At 38.6% G+C, this 23,479-nt stretch overlaps 1 protein-coding gene across 3 annotated transcripts in view; it reads left to right on the top strand.

The window, feature by feature from the left end:
• Positions 1-7,581, top strand: part of ZNF804A (zinc finger protein 804A) — a 212,805-nt gene extending 205,224 nt beyond the window's left edge. For 2 of the 3 annotated variants that reach the window (XR_003991690.1, XR_003991689.1), the window contains exons 5-6: positions 1,665-6,316; positions 6,651-7,581. Coding sequence is in view for 1 of the 3 variants with exons in the window: in XM_030488455.1 (XP_030344315.1) it covers positions 1,665-4,920 (3,256 nt within the window). In the remaining 2 variants the exon portion in view is untranslated. Of the gene's footprint in view, positions 1-1,664; positions 6,426-6,650 lie in introns of those variants that run through there. The other variant, XM_030488455.1, reaches the window with a different exon arrangement.
• Positions 7,582-23,479: the final 15,898 nt, after the last annotated feature.

Here is a 23,479-nt window from a genome sequence, read left to right as displayed (position 1 = left end):
AGGCACGTTGGTTGAAAGCTGCATGAACCAGGTCATGCATTTGCAGGCTGACACTACTTCATTGATGAGGTGAGGAATACAGTCTGTCTTTCTAGGATGTAACAGATCTCTGCCATTTCGTTTTCAAACTGCTTACCTGGGAAAGTATCCAGAAATCTGGTTTTAAATTTCAGTCACTGGATTTTTGATATTAAAAGGTAAGTGCTCCTTTTCCCCATCTCAACAGAGTGTTCACCTCCCTCTGCAAAAGTGACTCCTTGCTAGTCGTATGTCTTAGTATTGCATCTAGGAATACTGTTGAAATTAATATTGAGCTTGCTCGTTGTGACTGTGTTCTCACTTAAATATGACACAGTTATGACACCAACAAGCCACTGAAAATACACATACCAACTTCTCACAGTGGAATCTCAGGGGGAAAAGGCAAAAAAATAGCTGTTGTAATGCAAATGTCATGAAGAAGAGTTTATTTCTGAGCTTTATTTATTTATGAATTGCTGTTTACTACCACTTTGTAGTAAACAGAGTGTTACTTAGAGGTGTGATACAGACAGACACACAGGGTTTTTTAAACTGGTATTTTCTAGATTTTACAGAAGTCACCATTTTATTGTGTTAAAGGATTTGTGTGGGGGTTTTAGTATATATTTTAAATTTATGAAGATCTGGACAAGACAGGAATTCTCATGAAGAATTCCTTTCTCATGAAACCTTTACCTTAATTTTAGACCCAGTAGAGTAAGTTCAGCATTCTTTATCTCAGCACTTCTGGGGCTCCTAAGTAACATGTGAAAGTTTCCCCAATGACTCATTATCTAGTACTGTTCTACACTGAAAATAGAAATAGAATAATTTGGTTACAAAAAGAAAAAAAAATAATGCTGTAAGATAGGTCCATTACTCCCAGTGCTGAGCAGTTCCTGTGGATCCTGGAAAATTGACAGCTTCAACAGTTTTTGCTCTGCTCTTTGCTTTGTATTAAGTCAAATAGAACAGATGGCAAGAGGACATGAAATGAAGAACAGAAGTAGACAGTGATAAATTTTTTCTCGGGAGGGATGAATCACTTACTGCACTACTGTCAGCTGAAATACTCTTCTCGATATTATTTTTCCATGAAAGAAATTGCTGAGATTGCAACGGTTCAGTCTGTGAGCATGAATAGGGTGGGAGCTGCTAGGTGACTGCCCATGGGCAGAGCTGCAGTCACTGGGATGATGACTAAGTGGGAAGTCAAGTGCATGAGGCACTCTGTGGTTTAGTATATTTTGTAGCACAAAGGAATGTAAAACTTATGCTGTTTGTAGTAACAGTCTTGTAATCATGATGGTCTACGGGGAGGAGGAGCAAGATTTCTAGATAAACGAATAGTCTTTTATTGGGACAGGCAGGGTGTCCAGGAAAAGTGAACTACCTCATAGGGATCTGAGCCCTTCAGCTGCTAACTTTACACGAAGGAACTGGAGGCACAATATTTACTTTTTTTTTTTTATTCTAGTCAACTGATCTTACTATGAAAGATGACTTTTTTTTCATTCTAAATCTTCATATCCTCAGATTCTTCCTCCTTACTTAAAAAAAAGTCTTAGATACCAACATAACTCCGTATTTCCATCTGCAGCTCTCTGAAAGGTACTGACACCAAGTTTTGTTTTCCTTCCTAGTGCTCCTGGAAGCGGCCCTATGTTCAAATCTACTACAGTGACTGTGCGAGATCATTGCAGTGATATCCCCCAAAGTGCTGCCATAGATTCTTCCAACAATCAGGATTTAATGCATGATGCACAGAATGGTGAAGATGTTGCTTCTGTTACTTCTTCCACTCCTGGAAATGCATGTAGTAATAAATCCGACACTGGCAAATGCGGGGATCAGGTTCAAGGAGCTCAAGGACATAGAGTTGGTTTCTCTTTTGCTTTTCCCAAGAAAGCAGTGGTCAAACTGGAGTCTTCAGCTGCTGTTTTCTATGAATATAACGACGAGACATCTATAGAGCATGGATTTAGCAGAAGAAGTAGGTTTGTTCCAGGAGCATGTAACATTCAGTCTCCTTCAGTGGCAGAAATAGTCCTGTGCCCTGAGGAGAAGCATAACTGTTTTCACCCACTGGTGGAAAAATGCATAGGCACGGCAGAAGCTCCTAAAGCTCAGGAGTCAGAAAAGCTGGCTGGTGAAGAAAGCAGCGTGCTGGAGTCTCCTGTCTTAACTCCTGCTGCATCCCATTCAAAGCAGCTGGTGCCCTTGGACATGGGTGGCTATGGCATTGATGTGAGTGCAGCAGATGTAGCAGACCAGACGCTGCCCATGGCTGTGGACAGTGCTCAGGTCCTGCCCCTGGACTGCAGCGGGTGTGAGCCACAGGCAAACAGGGCTCTGGCACAGGTGGTTGTGGAGGACTGTTTATCTCTGCAGGATGTTGCTGAGGAAGATGATACAGACAGGGACAATGAGCCACCCATGACTGAAACTGAAATAAAAAGGCTGGGGGCAGATGCATCAGTTCCATCAGCGTCTGAAGAAGGTAGTGGTGGACCCCTACAAAGCAAACCGGACATGAGCAAGAGACCTTGTGAACCCTTTGTTCCCGTTCTTAGCAAACACGGATCAAATATTCTTCAGTGGCCATCAGAAATGTTAATTTACACAAGTACAGACCCATCAATTTCTTATAGCTGCAATCCTTTATATTTTGATTTCAAGTCATCAAGAGCAACTGACAGCCAAGAAAAGCCCAAGCGTCAGCCAGACATACCTCATTTGCACCATAAAAGTGAATACAACCATAGCTTAGTCTTGGATTTTACAAATAAACCTACTTCAGAGTGTGGTGATTATGAAACAGAAATGAATAAAGATGTGTGTGACTATACAATACCCCTTGTAAGTGATGATTCCCTCGTCAGAAATTGTGATCTTGCAAAAAATCAAAATAAAGTGTCCTTGGATGAATCATTCAGGATTAGAAAAATAGAAAAGTATCACATTTCTAAAAATCACTTACAACAAAACACTGTGATAGATGAGAAATGTAACAAAGTCTGGATCAAAGAAAGCCATGAAAAATGGCTTCACAAAAGTAGAAAATGGAAAAGGAGAAGAAAATTATATCATTGTCATCATCATCAGTGTGGGGACACAACAGCAGCAGAAATGGAGATGTCCTCAGTGAGTGAAAAAGAAATCAGGTACCGAGATGAAAATAAATATCAGCACCTCCAAAATAATCCAGAGAAGTGCAGATATGATGTGGGGAATATCCGGCTAGCTGCAGGTGAGCTACAGCAGTCACATCAAAAACTTGGCATTGAAAATGGTCATAAGAGAGTCATGTCTGAATCACATCATGTACATGGGGACAGAGGCTGTTGTGATGTTTGGGATGCAACCAGTGGCCAGCACCATGGTTGTCAGCGATGGCACAGAAGGAGCAAAGCAAGTTCTCGGGCACAGGCAGAGCAGCTGGCTCTGAGTTCCAGGAGGCACAGCCTCAGGTATGCTAAAACATGTTGTAGCTGGAAAGTCAGGAGGTCAAGCTGTAGCCCAGAGCATAAATGTTTCGGACACTGCAGTATGGGCAAGAGTCTGAGTCAAAACCAGTCTGTAAAGAGAGGTTACAGTGTTCTGACAGAAGAAACTGAGAAATCTCACCGCAAGCGGAGACAGCATGTCTGTTCCTCTTCATCAGAAGAAAGCTCATATGGACAAACATTATCAGCAGAGGAATATCTAAGGCAAGCACGAACTATAGGTACGCATCACAAGGCAAAAGGGAAACGGAGGAAAAGAAAAACCAGAATCCATCACGTATTCCTTGACAGGAATGCAAGGAGTGAGAACTCCAGACCTTCCAAAGAAAGTTCTGCAAATTCTACCTTAAATGTTTTGGGGGACCTCTTGACTCAAGACGGTTTAGAGGAAGTTAATGTGGATCCCAAAGCTGATCATGCAAAGGACGTGGATGAAACGATGCAACTGGAGGAAAGCAAGTCATCTCTAGACCCTGATGGTTCACACGTGATAGAACACAACGAACCAAGGGTGTGCACAGCGATGGAGAACACACTGGGTGTATTTTCTGATGTTGTCACTGTGCCTGTTCCTGAGCACAGCGCTCCAGCAGCTGCCAGCACACAGGGTGTTCTGGAAGAGGAAAAGAAGAAAGAAAAGGTCAACAGTCATGAAAATCAGGCTTATTACAAACCTCCCCTCCCCAACAGACATTTGGAACAAGCTCCTCCTAAATCCTATCTTTGCCATTATGAATTGTCCAAGTCCCTACCACATGAGAAAATAAATGAGGTGACTGGTGAATGGGTACAGTGTAATCCTGGTATATTTAGCAGCCCACCACCCTTGCCATTCAAGGAAGCACATGTGAACAGTCACACTTTTTTAACTACTGAGCAGTTACTAGCCCCTTTTACCCTGCCTGATCAGACATTGATATTCCCTCCAGATAAATTCAAAGATCTCCCATCCGAGGCCTATCAGCAGATCATGCCACAAAACATGCTGGCCAGCAAAGTGAAGTTCGCCTTCCCTCCCACAGCAATCCAGCCCCCAAATTCCCCGCTGCAGCCTGTACCCCTGCAGCCGCCGCTGTGCTCTACCTCCGTCACCACCATCCACCACACTGTCCTACAGCAGCATGCCGCTGCTGCACTGAAGGTTCTCCAGCCCCACCAGCAGTTCCTCTCACAGGTCCCAGCTCTTACCCGGGCGCCTTTACCTCATGTGCCAGGAGGACCAAGGCTTTGCCCCGGGGCTCACACAGCTTTTGTCACCACGCCGCACTTGCCACTGCTGCCACCGTCGGTCCTGCCACCAAGTCCACCGGCATTCCCACCGCTGCCGCACGCTGTCTTCCCATCCCTGCTGTCCCCACACCCTGCTGTCATCCCCCTGCAGCCCCTCTTTTAGGATGGGTTCTTGGGGCTGGGGGAAGGAGCCCTCAGCTAAGTGGTCCTGCTGCTTCTACCACCCCCCTTGGCTTTGCAGAACGGTTCTGTGAAATGAACTGGTTAAAATTCCTCGTTCCTTGGGAAGCATTTACTGTAAGTACAATGATGCAAACATTCGTGTTGAGTTCAGACCTATACTATAACAAAAGCACTGAATAGTCTGATGCTAATATGAACTCTATATATAGGTGAAAATCATGTCTTAGAATATGTACAATGTATATAAAATATATTTATAGTTCTATAACTTATGTTGTAAAGTATTCACTTTTTCGTTTTTATCTTTGTGTATTTGCACCTATTTAATGTTTAGACAAAGCCGATGCACTATGTTTTGTACTATGTTCTCTGAAACTGTAAATCTAGTGACAAACTATCTCTTGCAATAAATTTTTGTTAACTACTTAAGTATTTAAAAAAATCTTTCATTAGAAGACTCATGGATGTTGTTCTTCCATGTTTTTCTGCAGCTGAATAGCATCCTCTGCCCCTGCTCTGTTTGGATAATCAGGTTTCCTATATGTCGGTGATTTATCAGGAGGCTCAGAGGCTAATACCTTGAGGTATTGTCTCACTGAGCAAAAGAGGAAGGTTAATAGATGTGTTTGTGTTAGCAGCTTGATGTCACCATGACAGAATGTGCCTACTTATAGTATGTGCACAAACTGCTCACCGTTGGAGCTAATCCCTTTTATACTAAACCACAAAATGATGATGTAACAAAAATGACATCAGTGATGGGCCTGGGGGGAATATCAATGGCAGTTCAACTTCAAGGGAATATTGCTAACACTGGAGTGGTAGAGCACAGGAAAGGTCTTGGTTCCACCAAGCAGTCGTGCTCTGACTGCACACAGCCCTCGGTGGGGCAGATCTGTTGGGGTGAGGTCCTTGCTGCCTGTGCAGTGTGTGACGATAGCAAGGACGCATGAGCATGAAGGGGGTGTCAGGAAGAGACTCACATGGGGAACCCACCAGGGTTTGAGACAGATTCTCACCTCACTTTAACCCTCTCTTTCCTGAAGCAGTTTGCTAAAGTAGAATAACAGAGAATAGAGATCAACTAAAATAATAATACATTGCCATTACTTCTAATTCTATTTCAGAGACTTCTCCCTACCTCTGCAATCTTTTTATTGCTGTTGAACCTCACCCAGCTTTAGCCAGTGAAATCTCCACATTTGCTTTAGTTTGGGATGTGTCAGGCCCACACCTGTGATGGGCTAGAACAAAACCAGAAGACATTCTGAGACAGAGCTTTCTCTCTGAGTTAAAATGAAGTGTTACCATGTGAATGAAGCTAAGGATTTGCAGCATGACCCTTAGTGCTAGAAGTAGGCCCTCTGTAATGGAAGGTAGGTGCTAGCACTCCAATTAATTACTTACTTTCACCTTTTTATATAGTATAATAAAATCATATCAAGTTGAACTTAAAGAGTAGTAATTTTGGAATATTATTAATATACATTACATATGAATAGCTACAGACATTAACCATTTGAAAAGTAATGTCTTAAGACATATATATATATATGGATATTATTTTCTGCATCTATAGCATTAGAACTTACCTGTGTCAATAATGCAAATTTTTATATAATATTACATTAAAACTATAGCAAATGACATCTTGCCACTATGATTACAGTGTCAGCTGCTCAAGGAATGCGAGTTTTCCCTGTCTTGCAGTTACAAAGGGCTAAAGTATGCCAATAAGCAAAAAGCTGATAAGAAAGAGCAGTTGAGAGATCAGGGTCTGGAGAGTGACTTGGATCCCCTGGCTGAGGCTGTGGCATGGAGTAGGATGTTGCTGTCCCTGTAATGCCATAAAGAAGGTATATTTTCTCTATTTGTAATTTCAGGTGAATACCTATTTCTATTTATCTGGTACCTGAAAAACGTAGCATGTAAGTGACTTTATACACCTTTATTTTGCAAGTATGCCTACATAATCTATATGTGTCCACTACTGCCTGTGATATGCAGGTGTCAAGCAGGCGCTAAACACAGGAACATCTGAAGTGGGAAGGTTCATGCCAGCTGCCTTAGCTGACTTCTGCATGTCTGTTCTCCTGTGTAGTAGCCAGCACAGACTGTCCTTTGGGTTCTGATGTCTCAACAAAGACAAAATCCATCTAATTATATGCGTACACTTGAAAAAAAGAAGCCATGTAGGAAAATCATGATTGCACATTATCATGCATTTTTATCTGGCAGGAGATAAAAAATCTCCTGCAGGAGATGCATTTTTATCTGGCAGGAGATGAAAAATCACCAATTTCAAATTTTCAGTTGCAACATTCATTGAAAAATCTCATCTTTTAACTTCAGAAGTCTGCATTTTTTAACAAAATGTTCCAACAGCTTTGAATTTTACTTTTTTTCCTTACAATTTAAAAAATTCTTTTCTATTTTAAGTTGTTAAACACTTTGAAGACATTGCAAAATTATTTATTATCTACTGTAACTGCTTTAAGTGTATAAACTACTTAAAAACCTAATAACCAAGTGTACTAATTTTCTCATATGCTGTTGCCTCGAGCACTAGAGCTGTTTGTGTATGCGACTTCATTTGTAAAAGCAAAACCAATATAAAAATAAATCACAAGTTAAATTTAAAATTGAACACGCTAAATTAAATGACCTAATAAAATATTCTTTCGAGTTTCTCTTTTATTATTAAAGATATAACTTCTAGTAAGTTACATAAGGGTAGTTCTTCTTGTTCATGTTTTATCTGGTATTTTAGATTAAATATGTATTTTTCTTCCGTAACTTGGCAGGATAATTTGTAAGTAAAAATTATTTCGAATGCTAAATTATTGGATTTTTATCATTCTAAATAAATTCCACAAAAATTGTTAAATCTAATGAATTTATGGTTGAATTTTCAAATTTACACAGATCTAGTGTGTCTATGCTCCTGTCCAGTTTGCCAGTTTTTAGAACTATTGGCCTGTCTTCCTAGTGTAAACAGTCAAAGGGTACACTGGAATTGAAAGAATTAAACCTTCAGACCTAAACCTAAACGAGGTTATAGATTTTGTTAAGTGATTTCCCAGACCAGCTCTGCAGAGAAATTCCTTGGAAAGTCAATCTGTTCTGCCGAGGTGAGAAGAGTATCTTTGTTTGGTCCTTGGAAAGTTGCAATCTGCCCAGACCATGATCTTCCTGGGGATGTCCCATTGCTCAGGTAATGTGGCCCATAGGGTCATGCTCTGGAGGAGCTTTTGGGCATTAAGGAACATAATAGTCTTGTATTGGTATGCAAACTAGCAGCTCTGCAAGCTTTGAATTGCTGTGGAGCAGTCACCGCATTTCAGATTCTACAGGAGTGAGTGATGGGTAGTCACTTATGGAGAAACTGCTGACCACAATCCTTGGTAAAAACCCTACCTTTTACAGTGTTATTGAGTGATAATGTTTTTATCATTCGCTGTGATTGAACAACAATGAAATCATTATGAAGCAACGTCTTTGCTTGCAGTGTTAGCTTTGTTGTAGCTCATGTATTCAGGCTAAGCTTTAACAGGCCATTGGGACATCCATTTCTCTTTAATATCCTGCTATACATGATAATATGCTGCTTATACAACACACGACATGGCTATAAATTTTTTTGTCAAGTTAATATTCTATGATTGTGCATTTTTCTCAAAATATGTGTTTTTTGTTGTGATAGTATTTATTTCCTATGCTGCATTTAAAATACAGCTGTAAGTATAATTTGGCCAAACTCTTCATCAGTGTAAATCAATGCACGACTTTTGACCTCAGCGGAATTTCATCGATTTGTACCAACCCAAAATCACTCATGTTGCAGTGTTAAGGCTTTTGTCAACTTGCTCAGTTAAGGCAATACGTTACGACCATGTGAATGTATTTTGAAGGCAGTTACTTGTTTGTATCTAAGGTGGTAAATTTTAATCTCCTGGGTATTGTACTGTGATTCTTCTGGTCTACATGTGCTCCACACATTCATTTTCTGATTTCCCTTACTGTGCATTGCCTAAAGACTCGTATATGTGTAGCAGTGCACATATTTATGCAATATGCCTACCAGATCTACAATTTTACAAAGCTATATTAACTCTCTTTATTGAAAGTAAAGACCTTTTTACTGTAGAAAGATCATTTGATATTTTTAAATTAACATGGCTTACTCTCTAAATGTGTATGTTATTTTGTAGATCACTGAATGTTTGCAGCAGGCATGGTTTTGTATATTATTTTATGTCCTTCCTTCTCTCCTTTGCTTCAGGAACACTATAAAGCTTTCTGGTTTTCTGTAAGATTATCAGAGTTTATTGCAATGTATATATTTCTGAATATGAACCAGGCTTTTTTATTACTTCTAACAGCAAATATTAGTGTACCTACTTTAAGAATTATAACACCTTATTTTTGCTTCAAGCTTCTGTTTCATTTTATGGATTGTATAGAAGATTGGGAGAATTTCTACCCTGAGTCTGAAATTTGACTGTTGGTGAAATTCTGAAACCAATGAATTCTGAAGACAACTTTGCCATTGATATTACTGAGGACTTATTTTGTCCTGGGATGTTAGGGCTCGCTCTTTATTAAAACTCCCTAATACTCGCTGCTTTCACTTGAATAATAATTTCATAAGGTATGAGGAGGAGCACAAACCAGTAAGGAAAAATTGATCCATTTTACATCAGTCTTTTGTTGATTTGTTTTTGTTGTAATGATATTTCTGTAATTAATGACCATAATGGTATATCCTTAAAATTTCAGATCTGTATCATCAGTGTTTTGAAACACATACATGCACCTTCTATTTGATACCAAAGAAAAAAACAATTTTAGTAAGTAGGACTAAATTCATACAGTATTTAGATAAAATAAAGTATCAGTAGTCTTTATTTTTAGTGGGATAAGATCAGAATGTGCAAATTCATGTAGAGAAAATAATAATAATAAATTAAGCTTCAAATGTGAATCCACAATGGATATAGTATTATTTATGTGAATTAAAGAAGGTTACTGTGAAATCAGTAGTGGTGTTTGTTTGCCGTGAATGAGATTTTTAAAGATAAATTATTTTCCTTTTTTTTTCTTCAAAAGAAGCAGCTAACAGGAAAATACTTTTGAAAATACGTATTTTTAAATCAGCTATAGGTAGAACCTGCATCCCTTTCTCATGGATGAGAAACAGCAAGTAAGTATTGCGCATTCAAAATCCGACTTATTCTAAAGAAACATCTTGCATTTCTAGTTCAGTTTTATCTTGATGTAGTGGTGAAATCTGGAGGAAGAATTAGAGTAAACCATAGAAAGTTCTACCTCAAAAGGGCAAGATCCCCTTTTTATATTGTAAGAAATCAAACTAATTTAAATTAATATATTTGCACTATGTTGAATATGGAGAAAGCAAAGCCAAATTTTTTCTTGCAATGTAATTCAGATTTAACAGCCTTGGTAATTTGACCCAAAACCTTTGTGCATGTAACACACTCTTTTCTACATGGCTTTTATGTCACTGGAGTGCTGGCAAAAACCACAGTAAAATCCAGTCTCTTCTCTCATGTCAGTAATGCCTGTTGAAATGAAAAGGAAGCAATGACTGTAAGACGTGCTGAAAGGAGGTACACCTGAATCTGTCAATGCTTAAATAATACTTTTTACCTGTGGAATTGTAATTGGAAATAAAAGTTTACTTGAATTTTAGTGTTTGTACATATACAGGTGTGCCTGTGCGTGTTGCCATGCACATACTGGGCTACTAGTTCAGGTGTCTTTTTTTCTAGGCGTAATTTTGCACCTGTAATTAAGTTGTAAGAATTGCTTGTTTGAAATGAACATAGTAGAAGAGACCATTGAAAGGAGGAATATTGTAGTACAATAATAATAATAATAGTTTTTAAAAAGATGTGATTATTAAATAATGAAGCCATCCTTTTCTCTCCAGGGTGGAGGGAAGTTGCTCCAAGTTGCTTTACCTGGCTGTGTTTTGTGTCTTTTTACCACTTAAATTACCAGTGCTGTTTTCCTCAGTAAAGCCTTTTCCAGCTGGTCTGTCAGTCCATTAGTGTCAAAAAAAGACAGGATAGCAAGAGAAGATGTGCATGTAATTTTCTCTTAAGAAAGTCCCTCTTCTCTGGAGACATTATTCACCAGAATGAACTTTCAGTGTGCAGAGCAAGAATGTTGCTCTCTCTGCCACTGCCTGTGGCTGCACTGCTCACCTTCTCTTAATGTGTCATTCTCCAGAGGCAGAAGAAGTACAAAGGAAGGTCTTCTAGCACCACCAGTTTACCCAGAACTGGGTGTCAAGGAGCACGTTGGAGGATTAACCATGTGCTTCCCAGCAGATGTGTTACCGTAAGTGGAAGGATGTCACAATCACTGGGCATTTATTTTTCAGTTCTTACCTACTTCAGAGTGAATTGCAGCCAGGCTAAAAGCAGCACATGAGGAGAAACACTAGGGCAAAGTGGTTTAAGTGACTAAGGCATTTAAAAACACTGAGGTGCTTTACTGTCTCAGTAGATGCCCGTCAGCTCTAGACCTGCTGAGTTCTCTGCACTGCACACTTCTGGAATTGGGAACTCTCATAAGAAATTGGGCAGTGGCTGGGTGGGCAAGAAAGTGAGTTATGCTTTGCTGCTAGGGAAGATCTTTGAATTATGCCCATTTGAGTGGGTAGGTTGGTAGAACAGGGTGGAGGACCTTCCTTGTGTTCTGTTGCTGGTGTTCCAGTTTCTACATGGGGAGGTACCAGGTCATTGGACCAGCAGTGGCGAATGGGAGCACGTATAACCATAGGGTGCAAATGTGTTGCATGCCCCCCAGCTGTCTGCCAGCTCTGCATTTGGTAAGCAGGGAGACTCAGATCTCTGAGTGGGTTTCTTCAGGTCTGTTGGATGTAGGAGCAGTTGCCCACCTGTGGCAAAGGTCAGCCAGGGCTTTCTTCTTCTGGTGAGACTAAGTCTGGCTTGGAGCATTAAGAGGAAGCCTAATCTAGGATGTAGGGTATTTTGTGGTTTGTTTTCTAGAAAGCGATGTGGGCAATAAATGTGTTATTGGTTAATAAAAGAGGCAAATGCTATTCAGGTTCTAAAAAGCAGAGTAAATAGAAGCCTAAGTGTTGGGATGAGATAAAGAACGTCAATCACAAAGCTGTCACAAGGGAATTCTCAAAGGTGGGAAATTCATAATGAACAGCAAGAGTAATAATAATATTATATTAATATTAATAATAATCATTTTTTATTATTATTATTTACATGCATTATAAAATATCCTGAGATCTATAATATCTATGTAAGCCAGTCGTGTGAATCACCAGTCCAGTACTGGGAGCATGGCTGGATTCTGGGCAGCAAGTTATTGAGTGTGAAACACAGAGCAGCCTGCAGAGGAGTAGCAGTAATTGCCACTCTAAAGAATGTCTTGAAGCACAATAGAAAGTGGGTTTAGGGGAAAACATGCAGGTACTTTTGGAAGAAAAAGAAGAAGGGGTGAGAGGGATTGAGCCTGGCAATATCCTTGGAGATGGATGGCACTGCAAAGAGACAAGTGAGGCTGGGTGGGAGGGTGCACTGCTACAAGAGGTTTTACAGACAGCTTTAATAAACTCTATCCAAACCTGCAGAGAGTGGTGATAATTAATCTCTAGAACCCCTACCTCCTTTTATTCAGTTCTCCTTGAGGGTACTTTTACTTTCTAATCCCTGGATACCAAGTGATGGGATTTCCTGACACAGCATTGTGTGGCAGCATGGGCAGTGGGATGTATGAATTCTGCAGCAGCACAGGGACTGATCACCTGGAAAGGCTGAAGGAGTAAATGCTTATTGGAGTGTTTTTCACAGAGAAGCAGAGTTGTACAGAAACATGGAGACCATGGCAGCTGCACATCTAAGAGGTTTTATTTGAGATTTCAATGTTTTAGACTTTGCTGCTGTGTCACAGTGTGATGTAGGTATCAAAGCTGCTTCTTCCCATCGCTTTTCATTATCATGCAGGGTTTTGAAACTTAACGTCGCTGGTAGATGCGATTTGACACATCAGATGCGTCAGCAGGAGCATCTAAATATGACACATTTTTCTCAAATGTTGCAGTTACAAAAATATCCTTCATTGCAAGATATTTTGAATTGAAACTATATGCATTTTGAGAACAGCGCTGAGACCCCTTTCCGAGGAGTGTTGTATATGGGGAACTGTCAGCTGGTTTATAAAATCACCTTACAGTGATACAGGGAAAAAGTAGTGGAGGGCTAAGGAGTTATTGCCAACCAGGTAATTTTTTTCTGCAATGTTTTCTATAATTTTAGCAATGAGAAAGCAAAATCCTAGTGGTCATCAGGGATTTCTTGTCTGTGACTGTTCAGCAGGCAGCTCTCTGAAATTCAGGGGCCTCGTAGATGGAGAAAGCTCCATAGAATAACTGGCAAGCTTTCTTTTCATCTTTTAAATCCATAATGCATGTAATATACATATTGTTAATAATTCATACTAATGGAGAGCTCTTGCCCAAGAGCACATTGCCCATCATAGAAAATAAATTGTTTAATGATGTCTAGGGTAGAAATCAGAGGCTGGCTCTAAATCCAGCTGTATGGAATAGTACTACACTTCCCTAAACAAATGCAGTGCACACTTCCCTAAACAAATAAATTCATCACAGTTTAATAACAATGAAAATAACAAATGTAAGGTAATCTAAATAATGTGCAAAATAGATCCATATTTTATCCTAAAGCCATAACGCCAAGTGCTCACATTATCAGGATTTCTTGATAGCCTTCAAGGCTGGCCCTAGCGCAGGTAAGTGCTAAGGTTGAATTTTAATGTTATCATCCTGGCCTAAATTTATAGGGAAGCAAAATTCAGTTTTGTGGTGGTAGTTGCCTGAGCCTGCATGTTAGATGGAAAAGAGTTAGGGATTGCTCAAGTTGGGTGTTGGGTCCCTCAGTAGGTTTAAGTGGCAGAGTGGGATGGAGGGCAGCTTCTGAGGTTTGAGATCAGAGGAGATGATCCTCAGAGTGTCACTCCCATTGAGGACAACCAAGGTATGGAGATGTTGGTAGTGCATTGCAGGGGTGGTAAAAATCATGAGGAATAGAAATGGAACCTTACAGACTGAACCTTCAATAGTCTTGCAGAGAAATGTTGCAAATTGTCTGTTCCCTTTGCGTGTCAGCTAATTTAAGCAGCTTATTTTCATATGTCTGAAAGTAAAGTACAAGATGGAATTTCTTTCCTGCTTAGAAATTGGTAATAATGTTAGACTCAATAGTGACTGAAAATTTATTTTTCAAACCCCAGCAATTGAAATCTTCCTCATGACAGTGTGAGCTCACTCAGCTGGGTAGTGCCATGTCCTGCTGGTGCTCTCCCAGTGAGTGCTCCCCTTCAGCCAATTGCTTCTGGTCATCAGAAACATATTGAGGTACCAGGTGTCCTGAGTACTCATGTTTTACATAAGTTCTGGTTTTCATGTATCTATAATACATGCAGACTATTCCAGTTTAGCATTGTGTCAGACTATTTTTCGAGATAATTTAAAGATATTTGTTTTTGTTCTGCTATAATTGAGCTTCAAATCATTTTTGCTTGTCTTATTAAATGATTACTCCTTTTCCTTTCACAAAATTATTATATGCATCTCACCCTACAACTGAATTGATTCCTGTAAGTGATGTGTGACTCTTCCTGTGTGGTAACAGCTGTGTGATGCTAGGATAGGGGCCTTTTGCTTTTCAGTATTCTACTGAAGTGGGAATTAGGAGGTGCTGGTTTAACTTGAAATCTGCATCTGTTTGAGTGGCTCTGAATGTATGTTTGTAGCCTGAGCAACAAATCTGGTTTTGGTTCTATGAGGATTTAGTTTAGAAATCTCAAGCCAAGGTCTAGATTTTTAATCTGGGATATTCATGGCAAACTTTTGAACTGGCCCTAGAATTGACAGTTTTGTGGCTCCGCTGGGATTTCTGAAGCCATTACATTGTTCTGAATGCTCTTTATGAGTCTGTATAAGAAAAATTTTCAATCTTCTCTTCCCACAAACCTATCACTCATCATTAGTCTCACAGACTCAGCCACTTCCTTGGAGTTTTAGCATACCAAGCATACCCTATTTGTGTACTAACAACCAAAAATGGGATCTCGTCCAATTATTTTCCTGGAAAATCTCATCATACAAAACTTGCTTACAGTTACTGAATTTTGTAATTTTAAAAGCACTGGCTATATTGTTTCCTTTTAAATTCTATGCAATAATTTGAACATTCATACTCCTCTTGCAAGCAGGGAAAATTTTGAAAGCTGCCTTTCTCTTGCTGTTTGTCACAAGGAACTAATTTTCTATTCAATAATATTTTTTTTCTTTCAAGTCATCCAGAAATTTTAATATTCTTGCTCTGTTATCCAATAAGAGAATGACTGTTTATCCCAAGAGATATTTTTTTCAGGGAAAAAAAAAAAAAAAAAGAACCTTTGCTTCTTTGAGGGTTTAAACACAATTCTTGTTTCCTCTCAGCTCTCTGTCTTGTGATGTTCCTTGTCAGATTAGTGTGTTTTAAAGCTGTCTGTTGGTACCTGAGCTGTCAAAAAGGAAGATTAAAAACACACCTTTCTTTCTGGGGATTCATTTTGCATTGCAAAATGCAGAGGAAGAGAAAGAAAACCTTTCCTGTTTACTGTTGGCATACATCTGAGGCTTGCTGTATGTGACATTTTGGTTACATTTTGGGGTTAGGAAGGGATTTCTTTTGCTGTCAGACAGCCCTGGGTATTCATACTAGAACATATGCAAGATCCTGAAATGGTTATTGTGAGGAGCAGAATGTACTTGACAGGAATAAAGGGTCATAGATTTGATTTTTATCTAACTCACAAACATGGTGTGTGAATTAGGAAAGAAATAATTTCTCTCTGCTTCCTTTACGAGACTGGAACAATTGTAATTGCCTTCTAGTAGAGTGAATACACTTACTTTCTAATACAGCTAATCAGAAGATGAAATATGTTTCATTAACTTCTAAGATTCGTGAAGTTTTCAGCTAGGAAAAGAGAAAATACAATGTTTTTAATACTACCAAATTCACTCTGTATTTATTCCAGAAATAATTTCAGAAAACTTCATGATGTAAATCCCTAGCATATTCAGGAATTTAAATTTACATTCAATTTACAAATTGAAATAATTTCTGAAAGAAATACAGAAAATAACCCTTGTAATTGGAGCAACAGGGAGCATCCTGCAGCAGCTCTGTTTGGTCCCAGATTCCAGTGAGGCCATAAACACTGGCTAAAGTCCATAAACATGGCAGAGGTTTGGAATGAAAATGTTCACCAGTGCCACTAATCCAACTGTACATCGGTTTTTCAGAACCTGGGTCCTAGTTGCTGCTCAGTCTGAGTAATAAAGTACATAGAAAGGAAATGATGTACATGTGAAAGCTTTTCTCATTTCACTTGAAGACTTGAAGAATGATCCAGGACCATATATTCCTCTTGTGTTTCAGTTAGTGTTCATTTTAGCTATGCGTTTATTATAGAAAGTGCTTAATTTTGATCTAAGATGTATTCTAAAGACACAATACCATTTTTTACAGTTTTTTAAAGTAAGAGCCTGTGCCACTCTCACTAACTGTAAATAACTCAGTAACTGTCTTTTCTGTAGATGGATGATCTCACCATATCTTACAGTCAGTTAATGTTTGTTTATTTGGTCTTTTTTTAATGGAACAAGAGAAACTGATTTGGGAAAACAACCTGGAAAAAATAGTAAAATCAGACACCACCAGATCCCTATGCACGTATGATAGGTTTAATGAGAAAACAAACATGCAAAATCCAGTTCTTAGATTATGTCTGTGCTTGCTTAGCAGAAATTACAAAATATGATGAGCTGTTGATTCATCCCAAATTCTGTTTAGTAAGACACTAAGAAAATAGAACAACCAAGGGAGACTGCCTTTCAGTTAATAGACTGGCAGAATTCGTAAGCAGAGCATTTTATTTCACTGGGATATAATGAAATAAATGGGCTAGCACATGTTTCTGGATGCTGAAACCAGCTGGCCCGGAGACAAGGCTCTTGTACTGCCCCAGAAAAGGTGGGTGTGGGCAGACAGGGAAGGGGTGATCCTCAGATTGCCTAAAATGCAAAACTGTGCCTGGTAATTGCTTGGGTAAGTGCTAATTGGTGTAAGCTGGGTCTGTGCAAGGCAGCACTGACCGTGCTGAAGTCAGTAACCTAGTTTCTTTCCAGTCTGTGTTTTTGGAGGTGCAGTGTCGGAGACGACAGGCTGACGGTTTTCAGAGATAAACCTGTGTTGGATTCTGCTGCTGAACAGGCAATGTACTTATCAGACACATCTAATCTTACCAAAAAATCAGTTCCTCGTTTTTGATATGTCACCTTTTTTTTTTTTTTTTTTTTATTGTTGTTTGGTCTAGTACAAAATAAGAACGTAATTGCACAATTTTGAATGCACATTTATGTCCCACCTTCTTCTACATTATTTGGATGGAAAGTCTTGCTATTAAGACTTTTTAGTGAGCATGATGACCAGTGATTTTCTACATATATACAGTAGGTCATTGCTGTGTAGAAATTTTCTTCAGATTGAAAAATTATAATCAAAATTGTAAATGCATTTGTATTAGGTCATATTGTAAGAATGTGAAAGTATGTTCAATCATGCGATACATAATTTGACTTCCTCTTGCTGTCCCAGCTGGGAGGTGTGTAATGATTGGAGTACACATGGTTACCATAGGAATGGTACATACAAGGAAGCTTCTTAATAGAAAGTAGTACATTTGAGTTTAACTAAATTTCTTTTGATAGATATCTGGAAATAGGCTTTATCCAGAAAAGGTATAAAACACTTCAGTACGTACCTTGAGAAAAGACATTTTCTAGCCGTGTATAAATGCGTAGCTCAGAGGTGATCTGCATCATTATCTTTCTGCTGCAACCTGCTCTTGGAGGATGTATGCAGCTTCTTGTCAGCTTGGGCATGCTACATAGTTGGTGAGTTCTGAACAGGCTTTTCATGCCCATTGCCTTCTACTCTTCATCAGTTCTGCTCTGTTGTGATTAATGTTTTCCGTTGCAGCAACTTTAATTGTTTTTTGAGGGTTAGAAGACTGATCGTAGTCACAGCTGTTGTGAGTTTAATTCTGATCTGCAAAGAGACCACACTATAAGCAAACATTTTCATTTTGAACACTTTAATCAATGGCTTTCAATTACAAATAGAGAATCCACTAGCTAGAAATATTCCTCACCAGAGGGTAAATCCTACCCCTATTAGTTAGCCGCATTGCTTATTATTCAGACATTCGCAGTTGAAATCGTGAGCTCCAGAAATAAAGGATGTGGTATCTACAGAAAACATTATACTGCTTTGAATGCTATTCTATTAGGAAACAAGTCAGGCATCTATATGCAATTTGCTTTATAGGTATTTAATATATATGTATTCTTATGACTATATATATTCTTTTATATATATACATATATTCTTATATATACATATATTCTTATAAACTGGTTAAGCACTACTGACCAACACCTGCTGCAAGAGAGCACACCTGTGATAAGCAATGCCTACACTTAATATGAGCCCCTAAGTAAGAATAGCTCTTAATCGATGCTTTTGTTTGAGAAATTTACAATATACACAGTGAGTTTTCTTTGGTATAGATTTTCCTAGTTTTCCTGAGGATCAGACAATGGAGCTTTTGAAATCTTAAGTATGTCTCTTAGCAACTTGCCAAAAAGAAGCTCTGCTGTGATTACTTATAATTCAAACATCATCTGCGAACGTTTTTGGCCACATTCCTCCATAAGAATAGGAGCAACCATACCATGCAGTTCCTCACTATCTTAGCAAGCTATTAACTCTATGTTCCTACTATATTTTGCACGTGGAAGTGGACTTTTAAAAAAATTAACCCCCAGTTCCAATGCTGCTCTGCAATACAATTTACTTCTATCCTTTTGGGTTCCTGCCTCAGGGAGGATGGAGCACCAAGTATCACCGACAGGGCTAAACTTGGGAGTACAGCCAGCAGCAGGAGGAGTCAAAGCCAGAGTGGTTCCTACCAGAACAATTCTTTCTGCGTCCTGCCATAGCAACCTAAAAAGCCCCCTGGAAAGCCTTGGAAATTAGGGGTTTCCTGAATAACACACCTGTGGGTTTCTTATCTCCCTTTTTCATATTACTGCAGTCAGTGCAAGGTAGTCATTTGTGTTTGTTCCCTTTTTTAAATAAAACAAAGCAGTTATTAGGGTTCTCTACATGGAACCCCGTAGGTTTTTATTTTCTTTAATGAAAAAAAAATCAGCTAGAAGTTTTGTTACTGGCTGCCACATAGTTGAAATGGAAAGTATTCCCAGGTATCAGGGGAATCCACTGCTGGATTAATCTTTACGGCCAATTTATCTTATTTGATTCTGTGAACTGGAACTCTACCACCTATGTTTTAAGCATTCCCTCACCCGCCCAAAAAAAATTTCATTGTGCTTGAAGTCTTAGAAATATTTATTTGTCTCCTGCAGTCATCCCTGTTTTGTGTTCCACCGCCTGTAAGGAGCTTAATATGAAGATAATTCAATACAACACTGTATCTTAGAGCTCTAGCGACAAGCATGAAATTGTTTTATCTTTTTTGTTCTTGGTGTGCTGTGCTGGTTGGGCTGGTGCATAGACCATCTGCTGCTGAGGTAGCTCTTGGGATATTTGTCAAATTGATTGCACTCAGGAACAGCTGAGACAGAGGAAAAATAGAGTTTCTAATTACATTTTACTCAGGATCTTGTTTAACTCTAGGAGGTGGTAATTCAGAAATAAAAGGCTTTGGTGGACATCTTAGAATCTTTAATTAACAAATTACTCTATTAACACACACATTGTTTTCCAGGTGAGTGCAATCATTTGCCCCTGGGGCTTTTTTTTCCATATACCTTCTGTTCCTCCAGCTAAACATGTAAGAAAATGAAGTATTCATTTTGATTACATAAAGCACATGGATATACAATTATATGAAAAGATAGATGACATTTGTTCCTTGCCTTCCCTAAGGCCCCTACAGGCTTGCCCTTCCCTAAAAAAATTAGGCATAAAGTGATTAGAGTATATGCATTTTTCTCTACATGTGCCATTTTTGGAAAGGTGTTTTTAAATCAAGAGCTTTTACTAGAAACAATGGGATAATGATTATTTACAAAATACAATTAGAATAAAGTTTTATCCCATAAGTTTTATATTCTTGCATATGTGTGTTGTGTGACCATTTTGGAGCTTTTGGGAACTAATTTATTTAATATTATCAAATTTGAATAATAAATGTTTATTAAGCTTAATAAAATATATTAAATATATGCACATAGTTTGGTGTTTATTAAATGTTTATTAATAATTTATGCTTTATTAAACAATTGATCTTCATTTTAATCCCTTCTTTATATATTATTTTACATGAACACTTTCTGTACTAGCTGTGAAGCAATTCCTCAGCATGTATTTGACTGAAAGAGCTCCTGTTTCATTACAGTCTCAATATTCACTAAAGCGGTAAATGAAACATTGGGAAAGAGAGTTAGCTTGCATAAGTAAAATGGCAACATTTCCAAACTATATGATCACCAGTGATTTTTTTGAAGTGTATTTTTATGGTGAAACATACAGAGATTTATTTGAAAAAAAGTTCAGAAAATGAATTTGGAATAAGGTCCGGAGTGTGTAAAATAGTTTTGAAGAATAGTTTCCAAGTCTTGGTTGCCTTTGCTTTGTCCTTCATGGGACTGGGATCTAATCCCTACTGTGGTGATGCTCTTCTTATTCCATATCCTCTGTCTTGGGGAATTTTTTCCTGCTTACATGTCTTCATCTGGCTGTTTAAGCTAAAGACTGGCATGTTTCAGATGTGTTTTCTGGTATTTCCTGCTGCATATCTTGCAGAAATTCAGCCTGGGGAACCCGAGTGTGGCCCGTCTTCTGGATCCTCATCTCCTCTGCCATCCACAGATGAGGAATATGGGTTGTATCTGGGTTCATGATACAAACAGGTGGTTCCTATTGTGGATTGTTTACTGTTGGTGAATAAAGATGACTACATAAACCACTGTTTAGATGAAGATACTGGAAAAAATGTCTACTTCAGATGTAGCATTTTTAGTAGTCTCTCTCCTATTAGTACCTATTGGAAAGCATATAGTTTATCTTTCCAGTCTCAGCAAGAAATGTGTCATCACTAGAGAAGACTAAGGTAGAAGACACTATGACCAAGTAAACATCATGAAACCACAAATATGAAATCCTACAAAGTCATTACTGGACTTATTTTTCAAAGCCTAAACTTTCTGTCATGTTTCAGGTAGAAGTATATGCCATGCTTTTTCATTATTACAAACAATAGAAGAGCATGGTTTTGTGTGCCTATATATGTTTGTGAACTTCTGTCTTCATATATGTCTACATAAAATCGGTTTCTAACATCAGTGGCGTGTTTCACATATTTTGCATTGAGTTACTTAGTGTTGCAACATCTGCCTCTCTGGTACTTTGCTCTGTGATGGCTTTGATGAGTGCTATCTTCCATATTATTAAATGATAACAGGAGGAGCATATGCTGGCATGTCACTGCAGCAAACAATGACTTGTAACTCCCTTGAAAATTCACATGCATTTTATTGCTGCTTGAAAGAATAACACACAGCACCACTGCAGTTCTAGTTCTTTTATTGATTGCTAAAGGATTTCCCCTCTATTACCTCTGCATTTTCTGTGTTGCCAGGTTTGAAATGAACAGAATCATAAAGTCAGGCTGTTTTGGAGAATAAGAACAACAGAACAGTCTGTGCTGATGAAATAAGCAGCATACTGGAAGTAGAAAAATACTGGTAGCTTTTGGCAATCCAACATGTGACAGATAGTGGAGTGGAAAAGATATGTTTACAAATTATTGTAATTAAAACCAGATGTAATATATATTACTGACTCAGGAAAGTATTTCGCCATATTCTTAAGTGTAAGTATGTGCTCATAGGACTGCTACACTTGCTTAAAAGTAAACAAGATTGGTGTTTAAGCATTCCTTAAATGTGGCAGGGCTGCCAGGAACTGACGCTCTTGCTAGTTGCAATAGGAGTTTCAGCAATTACAAGATTCAATTCCTGGTGTAACCAGTAAGATCTTTTTTTCTATTCCCATTCAGTTGAACAGCTGTTGACTCAGATGAGATGTGGTTGTGGAAACAGGTTTTAAAACCAGGCTTGATCAATGTTATTTTGGAGACAGGATGGGTGCACCTGAGGTTGAGGGTAAAAATCACCTAATTACAGAGTGAAGAAGGAAGATAACTTTATGAGGAGTCAGGGGAATTACTTAGATATGCAAAGGTTGTTTATGTATTTAAGGATTTGCAGAATCAGCACAGGAAAATGTCTGGGACAATTGTTGAAAAGGGCAATAAAGCTGCAGAAGTCTCTGCGTAATAGAAACATTTCTCCTGAATGAATGCCTAATGCCGTTCAGTATCGACAGAGCAGAAAGCACAACCAAAAGACCAGGAGAGGCACTAACACCTCAGCTGGGACCCCCATCCATCGATGCCCAAGACTCTGTTTAACTTCAGCATGTGCAGCTCCTGCTGTGTGCTGGCAGTAACATCAGGAGATGGATTCCTCTTCCTTGAGATACACATTTCATAAACAGTTTCTGTGAGAAAATGATGAGGAATGTGCTCTGGCTGCCTCTGTGTGTTCTTGCCACCTGATCTATGAATAGGATAACACTTCTTTCAGACAAGATGCAAACATTTTAAATATATTACAGACATCTAAAGGAAAAAGAAGAGATTTTGTGAAGATTTCTTCTTGAAATATAAGGTGTTAACAAAACAATACACTTCCTCTGTTAAAAAAACAGTTGCTGCGAAAAATCACTTTTGAAGACCTTAGCTAAATAAAATTAGACTGAAAAGCTTAACAAACAGAAAAAACCCTAAATGCCAAAACAAACCAGCGGCACCCAGGACACCTTTCTGAGCCTTGGCTAGGCAGGACTGCTTGCTCTTTATGGGAGTGTGCATGTACAGTTCCTAATGCATACAGTTCCTAATGCTAACAGAAACCTCTTCTTGATGTACAAACAATACAACAAGATAACATTTAATTGTAATCCATTAGGATTTATAGCCTCTGAGGGTAAAAAAAAATAATGCCAAAAGTTTTTCAGTAAATGAGGCTGGACAAGGAGGAAGCTACAGGAGAAAATTAACAGCAAACACCTATTGTCTTTTGAAGAGAGTCCCTAAATGATTGTAATCTTCTGCCTTAGAATGAAAAGAAAGTGATGTTTTTCTGATTATGAGGTCTGGAATAGCCAGCAATTTACTATGCTGGCCCATTAAGAGGATAAGTGGGGCATAAACATCTAGCAGGCAAATGGAATAAAAGATAAAGAATTTCTAGTGAGGCTTTGGTTTATTTTATTGTTTTTTTAATGCACCTTTGCATTTGAATTGGT

The sequence above is a fragment of the Strigops habroptila genome, chromosome 5 (genome assembly GCF_004027225.2).
Source record: "Strigops habroptila isolate Jane chromosome 5, bStrHab1.2.pri, whole genome shotgun sequence".
Taxonomy (NCBI): domain Eukaryota; kingdom Metazoa; phylum Chordata; class Aves; order Psittaciformes; family Psittacidae; genus Strigops; species Strigops habroptila.
Note: the sequence above shows the minus strand (reverse complement) of the source record. Positions and strands in the feature narration are given on the sequence as shown.